Source organism: Corapipo altera, unplaced genomic scaffold (assembly GCF_003945725.1).
Source record: "Corapipo altera isolate COAL_440 unplaced genomic scaffold, ASM394572v1 55, whole genome shotgun sequence".
Taxonomy (NCBI): domain Eukaryota; kingdom Metazoa; phylum Chordata; class Aves; order Passeriformes; family Pipridae; genus Corapipo; species Corapipo altera.
Window position 1 is genome coordinate 10,944,361 of NW_020884882.1, and position 12,504 is coordinate 10,956,864.

The 12,504-nt window shown below is 48.7% G+C and overlaps 1 protein-coding gene across 6 annotated transcripts in view; it reads right to left on the reverse strand.

Annotated features, from left to right (window-relative positions):
- Positions 1–12,504, reverse strand: part of PRICKLE2 (prickle planar cell polarity protein 2) — a 104,226-nt gene that overhangs the window by 18,643 nt on the left and 73,079 nt on the right. For all 6 annotated transcript variants that reach the window (XM_027640639.1, XM_027640644.1, XM_027640642.1 and 3 more), the window contains one exon: positions 881–994. In XM_027640639.1, the coding sequence (XP_027496440.1) occupies positions 881–994 (114 nt within the window). The remainder of the gene's footprint in view (positions 1–880; positions 995–12,504) is intronic.

The following is a 12,504-nucleotide window of genomic DNA, read 5'->3' on the forward strand; positions in this document are numbered from 1 at the left end:
TATTTATTTTCATATTTTTGGCTGTCAGAGGCTGTGGGTTTCAAGCAGATGCCAGGAAAGTAAGCAGGTAGGAGGTTGGGGCCTGAGGGTGTATAAGAAGAAGCCCCTTCCTGGTGCCTGGAGCTCCCCCTGTGTTGGCAGTGCTGTGCTGTGCCCGTGGCACCCAGCCACATGCAGGCAAACCTGTTAAAATCTGACCTAGACCAAACAAGTTACCTGCATGTATTTTCCAGAGCGGCTTCTTCAGAAAGCAGCATGAAAACGATTCTTTTTGTTTACACAGGGAAATTTTGCGGGTTACCAGAACCTGATCTCACTGGTGAGATCAGGATGTCAAAAGACCAGACCCTTTTTGCTGCCTCACATCGTTCTTGTAAGACGTAAGAATGTTTATTTGCTCTGACTGGTCTTGACTCAGCCTCTGGCTTGCCTGGCTCTCCCACCTCATGAGGCTCAGCCCAAGTGAAGCCCCTCCTTGGCACACTCACTCCCACTCCCAAGGTGAGTTGGAAGCAGCACCTGGGAAAAGGCTTTTGCAACTTTGTATCTGTCTCTAGATGATCTCAACAGCATTACAAGCCACTTTTAATGGGGCTTTGGCCTCCAAGGGCTGATAAAATGCTTTTATTTCAGAGAACTGTAGAACTGATGAAAAATTTTTAACTTCAGAAACAAACAACTCCCCACCTCCAACACAACCAAAGCAGAGAGCAAACAGTCACTTAAATAGCAACATGATCAAACTTCAAGTAAATCCCCCTAAGAAGCAAAAGGAGTTCAGAAAGGATGAGCCACACTTCCCCACAAGCAACCCCAGGAGGTGCATCCCCTCTCCGCCCGCAGCCCTGCTGATGTCCGAGGACACGTTTTGGACACTGACCTCATTGTCGTGCGGTGGCAGCTGATGCAGAAGTTGCTTTATGCGAGACTTTTCTCCCGGGCTGTTGACGTAGGGGACCTTGTCCTCGGGCAGGCAGCTGTAGTACTGGTGCACCTACGGAGCAAGAGAGGGGACTGCAGAGGGGTTCCCTGGCCGAGCCCGTGCCCCCATGCCCAGCCAGCAGCCACCCCCTGAGCCAGTGGGCGCTGGGTCTTCCCAAAGATTTTGAGCATGGAAAGGCAGCCAGGAGCTGCTCTGGGTTTACTGCCTTTTTCTCCTTGGAGGAAGAGAGGTGGCAGCCCCGGCGAGGTGGCGGGCGCGTTACCGTTTGCTCGGTCAGCCTCCATAGCGTGAGCATGTTGCGCCGGCTGCGGGGATGTGTCGGCACCTGCCTCGGCTGGGGAGGTTAAAAAGGCTGCGCCCCGGCAGCCTCCGAGTTGCCGGCTATCTCAGCCTCCACCTCCATCAAAACCCTCCGGGCTTTTTTCTGCAGCAATTTGTGGAAGTAAACAGCAGATAAAAATCTGTTGGAAGGCTTAGTTTTTCTCTTTTGTCTCAGAGCGTATAATTAAAATTGGCTATTAAAAAGGTTGGAGGACAGCGTGCCCGGCGCTGGGAGCGCAGTGCAGCCCGGAGAGGAAGCACACCCTGAACCCCAGCGTCTCTCCTCCGACTGCCACACCTGGGACGTGCACTCAAGGGCCGGGCCAGCACCGGGAGGGGACTCACTGGCTGATCTGCGCTGAAATGGCCACAGTGAAGCTGAACGGCTTGGGAAGAACCAGGAGAAGGAAGAGGTAAGGGAGAGCTCGGCTGCGATTGGGATTCTCTGCAGACCCAGATGCCTCTGGATGCTTGGGCAGGAGGAGAAGGCTGGCTGGCTTCCTTAAATCTGCTCTTGGCTACAGAGATGCAGGCTGTTTTGCCAGCACACACAGGCTGTTCTGCCTTTGCCGCGGTGGGATTAGACCCGAGATGCTCCCTCAGCTCTCAGCAATTCATTTTGGAGTGGCTGCACCGCCTGCAGCTTTCACAGGGCTTTTCCCAAATGACACTTCCTTCGCAGCAGCTTCTGATCAGCTTTTTCCCTCGCTGTATGTTTTGGACTTTGGCCTAGAAAGCACCACCTGGGCTGGCTCTCCCCAGAGAAGCCCTCTCTGCCCACACAACCCCACAGCATCTGTGGATGACAAGCTGCCGTGGGTCACTGGGAGGGGGGGGGACACAGGGTCAGGTCACACAGGGCTGGCTGGCAAGAGAGCTCGCCTGTAGGCTCATAAGCTGACAGAGGTGGCTCATAAACATACTTACCTTCCACAGGAAGAAATACCCTTTTATTCCAGAATAAATATCCAAACCTGTTTTACTCAGGAATAATTGCTTTGCATTCACCTCACTCCCTGCTCTCATTTAGAGCTACCTGCAAGCAGAGCTGCTCCAGTGCTTTTCTCAATTTATGTTCCTCCCCAAACCGATGTCACCATCCACCTTTCCCCATCATCATGTTTTCCGAAAAGGGAGATTTTTAGCAGATTTCCACCCGTAACTCTGCAGTGCTGATGACAAGGGAACTGCTTTTGTCATGAAGCTGAAGAACATGCTGAGCATATGCCACTGCAAAACCCTAAATTTGTTTTGCTAAGGCACAGCAGAAACAGACCCACCAGCTATGGAAACTGTCAAAGAAAGAATGGCTGCAAAGTATTTTGTTATGTTAAAAAGAAAACAAACTACGTACATTGGAATACTTACTTTGCATTTATAGAGCATCCTTCATCCAGGGACATCAAAGCACATTGAAAACGCTTAAATTCTTATGATGTGCTACACAAGGTGCAAATATACACACTGGAAAGGACTAATTGCAGCATCACAATGTTAAATGAGCGCCGTGAGCTTATGCAGCAAGTCTGTAGCAGAGTTTGCAGTTGAAAATCTCCAGTGATGCCCCAGATGCCATTATCCTTTACTGGGCTGCCAAGCTTCCGTGCTGCCTGCCCGGCCGGCACACACTCCTTCTGGCTTCTCCTGCCAAATTCCCCACGTGCAAACAGGCTGCTCGCTGTGCACTGTGCTCACATTGGTTAGTCTGTGTTTTTATTTCTTGCAATGAAATTTTTTTGCCCACTGAGTCCTTGAAGTTGAAGGAGACCATAAATTATTTTTTTTTTGAAGAGTCGCCAAATTCCTAAAGCAATGAGCCCTAAGACGCTCACCCTGGGCAAAAAGCAAGGATTGGGGGTTCTTTCTTCTTCCTTCAGCAGCCTGGGTGCTGCCTTCCCAGAGCCTAGTACAGCAGGATGTACGTGCCCAGCTCCGCTCCTGCTTCCGGTGGGAAGTTTTCCATTTAGTCTCAGCAGGTCCACGGGAACTGGTTCCCATCAGACCAGCAACATAGCTCGGCAGGGATGGGCAATTTGGTTTGAGAAGCAAAACAAAATATAACAGGCTCCAACCTGTGTTCTGTTGCCTGAAATAACCTGAAAGGGTTTGCTTTGGATCTGCGTCAGCCAGGGGGACCTTCCGCAGGGGTGCCCATGGACAGGACGGAATGGAGACAGCTGCCAGTCTTTGCCCAGAGTCTGCGGGACATCTCATGAGGAGGAAATCCTTATGCCTGCCAATGGCGTCCTCCAGCCACCATCCTTCCTGGGGACAAACTCAAACCAGAGGGCTGCACAGATCCTTTCAGCTGGGACATTGCTCCTATCCCAAGAGATCCATCCAGAGTGCAGATGAAGAGCAAAAGGACACCCCTTGCCCAGGCTGACAATAAGCCATGCTTGTGCAAATAACACTCTCCCATCCATCACCCGTTCCCACGGCATGCACCCAGCTCCCTGGCTGGGAGAGCCAAGGCTGGGAGGGACAGTGCCACAGGCTGCCAGCATCCCTGCCTCTGTGCTCAGCCGGCTGCATTTCTGACCCGCCAAGTGAGCGTCTGGCTCAAGAATAAGGAAAATAAAAGAAGGAAAAGGGGATTCTCAGATCAGTCTGGCTTTTCAGGGAAAAGGCATGCAGAAAATGTTAACTTGCTGGAAAACGAAAACTGCTCAGCCTGCACTTTGCTTTTGTACAAAAGGTCACTGTTTTACGTTACAGTAACTCCTCCTCCGTCTGGCTCTGGTTCCGAGCACGCACAAGCCTTGTGGCTGGGGAGCCCTGCAGGGCCAGGGCCAGACCCCCCATGCACCAGCAGACAGCTCCTCACTGCCCTTACACGCTCTGCAACATGAGCTGCACCCAGACAAGGACAACAGCGAGGGGCAATGACCCCGGATGGATAACATTTCCTTTTTAAATCGTGCAGTATCTGTAACTGTTTTATTATTAAATACTTCTGCCATACAACACCACAGCTCTACACACTCCTACTGCCCCTCACAACAGATCTGCTCTGCCCAGGATTATCCAAACAAGCATCATTAACACACAGGAGCCACTCATGGTGCCAGACTAGGTTCATCCTCAGTTTCTCCATTTGCCTGACTTCGCTCTGACCTCCACTCACATCTGGATGAGAGAAACTGCAGAGGAATACAAGCCTGACAGAGTTCAAGACGCATTTGGACAATACTCTCAGGTACATCATGTGACTCTTGGGGATGGTCCTGTGCAGGGCTGAGAGTTGGACTCGATGATCCTTGTGGGTCCCTTCCAACTCAGCATATTCTGTGATTCTGTAAGTTAAAATAAGGCCTCAGACAACATCACGAGGCCGCAGATGCCAGGGGGATGGGCTGGACAGTGTGCTGGACACCAGGCCAGCTGTGGGTGCTGGGTGCCATGGCACACTGGCCAGCTGGGCAAGCCCCTTCCTGCCCCAGGGAGATCTCCCAGGCACTCGGACAGGCTCTGCGTCGCCAGAACTCAGCACAGCAGATATCCATCTTCCCAGAGTGTTATTATCACCTTCAAAAAGGGAAACGTCCAAACACCAAGCTTTGTTAACAAAAACTGATACGCACTTCGGAAATTAACAGCTGCTTGAAGCAAAAAGGGGAAGGGGGCATGGGACAGGAGAGGGAGATAGAAATTATAAAAGAAAGAAACCAGGAGAAAGGAAAGAACATAATGTAAAATGAGGGTTAGAAAAAACCTTTTAAGTGGAGCCAACTTTATTCAAAGGCACTGAGGAAAGTAATTACGTTAGTTTACAAATGCCTTTGTGTTCTGCAGTCTTCCTAGGTTTGGGGTGTGTTTCCAGTTTAACTCTGACTGTTTACAAACCTACCCCGACTCTGCTAAATAAAGGCAGGACTGCAGCTTGTCCTGACAGTCCCAGAGTGACCAAAGACAAAACCCACATGAGCATGTCTGTGAGCAACATCTTACACCTCCTAAAAGAAAAAGTTTGCAAACATCCTGTAAATTTAAGCTATTGATGAAGGATCTCTTTGATCAATGAATTAAAGGAGGTGGAGGGGGAATATCATTTTTCTTATGCCACAAATTGCTGTTGGGAAGCTGTGTTTGGTTGTACTTGCCCTGAGTACAACACATCTTCCTAAAGCACCCACCAAACTGGGCTGTTTGGAATGACTGTGCTGCTGGGATGGACTACAAAGGAGTACGAGGTGTCCTGGCACGGGTGCCGACTTGCTCAGCCCTCACAGCTCTGGCACATCCAGCTGGGCAATCCCACCTGGCTTTCATGGAACCAAACAAACTGCAAAACCATCTGCAAGGTTTTTGCGAAGAGCCCTGCGAGGGCAGGACGTGCTGGTCTGTGTGTAGTACAGTGTCTGCACACAGACGTCCCCAAAAAGGGGACCTTGGTGCGTCAGCCACTGCTCAGGCACAGCGCAGTAAATCATCACACACAGTGGAGCCTGTTCAAAATACAGGCACGCAGCATTGTCCAACATCTACCCGTGCCCAGGACAGTATCATTTCCGTTGGGACAATGTTGGGGTACCACAGTCCTGGCAATCCATCCCACACCACCCAGGGATGTAGCACAGCAGCATGGGGAGCTGTTGGCACAGTGATGTGTGTGCACTCAGCACTCAGTCGTGGTCCTGTCCCTGGCTCGCTGCGTGCGAGTTTCCACAGGATTTGGCTGCAGAGGGGGGAAGGCAGCCAGTGGCTCTGACAAGCCTGTGCTGGCCCGGGCGAGCAGGGCTGTTCCTGTGGCTTGCCTGCTCCTCCCCAGTGCGGGTTTCAGAACAACACATATCAGGCATTAATGATCTTTTACACTGAGCACTTAAAATTGACAGAGAAACAAATCTGACGCTTTAGTATTTCTCTCATTCCTGTTGGCCTCCCTTGGAAAAGCAAGGGGGAAAAATCCCAAACAAGCCACATGCAAATAACCTTCCCAATGTGTCTGTAAAACGCTGCAAGTGCTCGTACACGTCAGCTCACACATGAGCTCCACAGATGACAGCATGTGTGAGCCTGGAAAACGGGTTCAGTGTGCTTTGGCCTGAATCTGGCACGTCCTCCTTTTCAAGGCCATTAGGATACAAAGCACTTATTTATTTCTTGAAGCAAAACAATCCTTACAGCAAGGCCAGATGCTCCGAAACAGAGAGGGGAGTGGGAACTGCTGGCTAGGTCTGCCAAGAGCAGGGATGCAGCCAGGCACGCACCCCAGAGGGATCCGGAGTGCCCCCTGAGACCCTGAAACCCCAGCTGGGAGAAGACCTGTATCACCCCCAGATCCATGAGAATGCCCCTGTGCCGGCACACGGCGGTGGGAGGCAGATGCAATCCCTGGCGCCGGGCAGTCCGGCATCCCGCAATGTTGGGTTTGCTCTTGGAAACCCGCTCCTAAGGCAGAGGGACAAAGACAGGGAACAAAGGAAAAATAATTTTTCTAAGTGCTATTTTTTCTGGCATGCTCCGCAGCTCTCTGCACGCTCCTCTCCCAGGGCTAACGGCAGCCGAGGCGTCTGAGTGTTGCTGCTCCCCAGTCGAGAATGACATCCATTCCTGCCAAGCCTTTGGAGCAGCTTTTGGTCTGTAAGAGATCCCGCGGAAACATTGCTTCCTGCTGGCATCAAAGAGGAACATTTGAATGAAGGCCGTACATCCACACGTTTTAGACTTGTGAAAGTGTATGACATGATTTTTCTTTTTTAAGCAGAAATTGAATCTGGATTAAAAGGAGCCAGATCAGTCCTTTCAATAGCATCCAAGAGCGGTCTGTGCTGCGAGGTCCTGACCGGCAGAGCTGTTCTTCCAGGGCTCAGGGTCCCCTGGAGCATCAGGAGTGATAATGATCATCTGCTGCATTGATCATCGTTGATCATTCCCCTGTGTATCACACTTAAAATGCTCTTGGATTTCTAAGGCACAGGATAGCTCTCTAGCATAATGCTGCAACATGGAAAAGCTGTAATTGCACGCTGGAATAAAGCTCCAGGACAAGTTTATATCGTGCAGTTCAGGGCTTTTCAGTTTCCTTTTTCCACTCCCTTCTCCTCCCCTGCCTCTCACCTCTGCTGACCACCACACAGCTGCTTCAAATTTCAGAACTGAGCAAACCATGTCAGGTAAGTGGTTTGACTTCTGTGGCCCACCAAAAGCAGTTGACTCCCTCCCTCATAATAAGATTATTCAAGGATTAAGTAATTTTAACAGCTTCCATGGGTTCACCATGATCAGGCCAACACCCCAGGATACAGAAATGGAGCAAAAGCCCAGACACATGGTTTTGTCATGTTTTCTTTTGCAGCATGGATGTACTCACACTCCTCCATTCACTCTGCTCCAGGGCAGAAGGAATAGCTCCAGGATCTCCTAACCCGCCGCAGCCGCCCCCAAGTCACGCAGCAATGGCATCACACATGGAGAAAGCATTCCATGTGCGGGACTGCTGCTCCATCCAGCAGCTGGGAAGCATTCGGTACAGTCTGATGCCTGGAGGCTGGATTTAGACAGCTCCAGCCTTGAAATAAGAGCCGCTAACTGCCAGGCTATTTAGATACCGAGAGAGTTCACTGAGAAGGTGATGGACTTACCGCTACCTCAAAGTGAAACTGGAGAGCTTTTAAAATTGTGCTGAAATGCGGCTTTTGGCTTAAAATACTCCAGTGTGCACGTGTGTTAGGGGGCAAAATGAGAGGCAGCTGCAGCTCCTTGGATTGGGGTTCATGAGTTACAGCTTCTCCTCAGCACACTCGGCTTCCCATCCACTCTGCCCTGCCAGGAAGGGAGAGCTCTTCATGGGGCTTTTGTCCTTCCTCTACCAGATCATAAATTAGCTTCTCTGCTCCCACTACTATACATGTTTGGGGCACAGCACAGGATTGCTTTGGTCTGTCTTACTCCTTCCTTGTTGCATGCAAGACTTTAGTCTCTTGAGGAGTGAAACAGTTTGCTGAACTGAGAAGTCTTAAGAAAGGACGAGAAGGTAAAATGCACTTGACCATGACCCACAGGCACAAATGAGACACATGTCCCCCTAGAGACGCCTGGCCCAGATAATGTACTTTCTACCACACCAGGGTGGTGAAAATGGGTATCTTTAGGTAAGGTGTAAATGCATGTTCAGTGTAGGTTCACCTCCACTCTCCTTTCCTCACTGCGTGACCTGAACAGCAACTGATGAAACTTGGAGGTTTTATAACTCAAGCTCTTGCTGCAGGTCTTGCAAAAGACCCAGAAGAGGAATTAACATGTATGTCAGCCCCTGAATAAACTCCCTGTGACAGCTATGAGTTTCACATCACTGCAAAGCTCTTGAGGTCCAAGCTCTAACAGCTGCCTTAGAGGAAAATCGTCCCCTGAACCTTCATGCTGCTGATTTTAGTTCAGATGAGATTTTCATAACTTTTTAAGGGCCTCAACCAGAGCAACTGTACTGACAACAAGAGGGATGTAAGTTCTTATGGCACATGCAAGGGTCTCAAATGTTGGCATGCTGGAGCCATACAGAAAGCTGCACTGCAGCTGAAGTAGAGCTCCATCTTTTGTTTAATTGGAAATCTCTGCCCATAACCAGCTGCTCCTATTACTGAGACACAATAAAGATAGAAATCCTCAAAAATCCCTTGTATTCAGAAATTCAAGCTGGCATGAAACCCCTTTGGATTTCTCCAAACCACAGGTCCAAGGAATTCAAGGCTGCACATTCACATGTATTTACACATGCCTTCCTTGCCTAAAAATGTGAAAAACACATCACAAAAGGACTTATTTTTAAGCATTTGCCCTCAAAACTTATGTCAGTCCAGGGAGAATCAGCTGTCAGACTGCCAGCCCCAGCAGACAAACTGGCTCCTGAAGTTGCCTCCCCTGACTTTGCAGCCAGGCTCAGTCTGGGATCTTGCTTTGCTGAGGACACATTTCTATTAGTGTCTGCCCATTTCAAGACTCTCACAGTTATTTCTTTATCCAACCACTGAACTGCAGGCAGAGGGAAAGAGTATTTCTCAAAGCCTGTGTCCAGAGCTTCTGTACAGCCACCTCTGCCATTCCTTATCTTCCACAAGAGAAGTCCCTCTTCTGCCATAAGACAACTTCTCATTGAGGTCCAATCCAAGTGGAATTAGACCCCACAGGAGCCTCCTGGCCATCCTGTGTAGCTGATTGCTACTACAAGAAACCACATTTTCTAATCACTTTGTAATTTATGGAGCTCAGTCTCAGGCTTTTACCCATCGCTCTCCCTGTTGGCAGGTTGCCGCTGAGCCTTACACCTCTGATGGTTTGAAATCTCTTCCAATTTCCTGCCTGAATGCATTTGGAGCCCATTTATATCTATTTTCTTGTGCCAAAGTTGGAGCTTGAGTAACTGCTCTTCCTCCTTTAATGCACAGGGAGTGATCATAATCCTTCAATTTGTTAGGCTGGACAAAACAAGCTCTTCTAGTCTCCTCAACGAAATAGTACTTCCAGTGTCCTTCCAGTTTATAACCCTCTTCTTGAGCAGCAATGGCATATGTTTTGGCTGCTTTTCCGGATGAAATTTTATCCTACCTTAATGCAGGGGTATTATAATTTTTTTATATTGCTATCTTAATCCTTGTGTTATGAACATATTTAGGAATATATAATATTTATGGCTTTTGAGTAAAGGATTTTGTAATCTTACACATTGATGAGTCATAATATAAGGAACAACTTCCAGCTCCACTCCATATTGCAAAGTTTGGATCAATATCTGTGAACATTGGACCACTGTTTTTTTCTCTTCAGTAGTGGGCACTGAGTAAGCAACAAAATTTTGACTAGTTGGCAGGTACCACAGACCAGCTGATGCCTGAATTAGTATCCAGGAATTCAGTGAAACCTTAGAGATTTGAGTCAATTCCCCTCTAAATGACACTTAATAATTTAAGCTTTGGATTGAAGGGACTCTCCAAATTCTGAAATGACCTGTGGATACTGCCAAAAACCGATGTCATGTTTGCAGGCCAACTCCTTCCTGCTGAAATCCTGTAAATTGCTGCGTTGAGTGAGATGTGAACACTGTCTCCCAAGAATAGCGAGGTAGGAAGGCTGTCGTCCAAGTATAATAAGAAAACTGCATTAGTCTTTCAGGGGAACACTTACCTCCCTAGTTCATATGCTGTGTAGAGGTTTTAATAAAGTAGAATATTGCAGAAAAAGTTGTTTCATTTCATCTGTTTCACGTCAAAAAAATACGACAGTGAAACAGCAGAAGGCAGAATTCTCTGCCTGTAAATCTGTATTTTCAGCCCAGACTGACATCAGCGTCCTCAGCTAGAGTAGAGCCCACCAGCTGCTCCATGGCAGACACAGCCTTGCAGGGGCTCCACATCACGTGCACACACCTGACTCACTGACCAAAAAGCCACAGGTCTGTCTGCAGCCTTGCACAGCTCCAGAGAGTCACTGCAGAGGTATCTCCTATCCCTCAGGAGGCAAATGACCCTTCCTGCACACTGGGACACTTCCAGCCCCGTGATACCCCAGCCACATGATAACTCCGGGAGAAATTCTGCATCCCTGGAAGTGCTGAAGGCCAGGTTGGATGTGGCTTTGAGCAACTTGATCTAGTGGGTGGCATCCCTGCTCATGACAGGGAGGGTTGGAAACAGATAATCCTTAAAGGTCCTTTCCAACCCAAACCATTCTATGATTCCATGAAATTCAGGGTGCTGCTCTTCACCAAGGGACAAATCCCAGCCCTGCAGTGTGGTTCTTGCACAGCCCAGAGAAGTCACACCCAGCTCTTGCACAGCCCAGGGAAGTCACACCTCACTTTTGTCTCCTTAGTGGCGCATCTCACACATGAAAACTCAGGAAGGGCTGGTGAATGAGCTCTGCTGGACGGATTTCAGTGCCTGTCTCTGGCTCTGCTTACGGCTGCTCTTCATCTCCATGGTGATTAGAAACAGGTCTGAAGTGGCAAATCTGCTAAAAGGCCCAGCAATGAAGACCGAGGAGCATAATGAGAAAACGAGTGTTTGTATTGAGGAGCACTGTGACTCCTGCAAGAAATAGATGCTGGAAGAACCTAAAAGTGCATTAACCTGGGTAATGCATGAGATGTCAGTAGCTACTGATAGAGCTAATGGATTTCTATTTTCTCTTGAGCATCCCAAACTCCCTGATAGCACAGGAGCTCTTAAAGAGCACCTGAGGTATCAAAGAAGCACAAAGGTCTTCTGGAATATGTCACCACCATGCTCAAAGTGGGTTTCAATCTCTGTCCATGCCATGCTGTACTTATTAGACACCATATCTACCTGGTCAGGTGCCACCTGTCACTAAATACCTGTATTTCCACTCAAAACAACAGGAGCATGGGCCAGCTTGGGCTCCAGAAGCCACTGTCACGCCTGGACAGAAAACAGTGCAGAGAGCAGGTGGCACCACCTTGGGTCTGATCCCCAAACCCAACTGGTTCAGGTCCCCACAGCATGAAGGACCAGCAGAGCTAGTTCAGGACCATCTGCACTTGTCCACACACTATGTCCTGGGAGGCACAAAAGGAGCCTCTAACATAAGGAAGGTGACAGAAAACAAGGCTGCTGCCTGATTTGCATGGTTGGATGGCACCAAATGAAACACACAGTGCTGTGGAGTTTCAAGCGAAGGTTGAGGCTTGTAAAGACAAGAAAAAAAAACCCCAAACCACCAAACAACTGGATTTTCTCTAATCAGACAGATAATATTTACAGCCTACGGGTAGTGCCAAAATATTTCAGGAAATGCCTAAGCCGGTCTGAATAAAAGCTCATGAAAACACAGTATTTAAGGACAGCAACTACAACAGTAAGAATGAAAGCTTTCCACCCTCTCCCAGCCTCCTTACACAATTTAAAATGATTGCCATAGCAATTATCAAGGCTAAGCTCATTTTGCAATCTCCTCTGCAAATTAAGTTCTGAGTTGAACACGTAAAAGACTAGCATAAAAACCAAAGGAATCATGTACACTGGAAGGAATAGAATCAATGCCTGCTCTGCACAGACAGCACGCTGAGGTCTAATCCATCCTGCTCAATTCCTGCATCGAGAGACTTGAGCTTTATTTGAGCTATTCCTTCCAGCAAGGCACAAACATCATGCTTGAAAAACCCAAACCACAAAGCCTTTGGCCCATTTTTCAGAGTAATCTACCAGCTTTGACTGTCTGCCCTGGACTTACCGCAGAGCAATCCAGGAGGGCAGAACACAAGCACTGGGTCCCTGGGGAACACT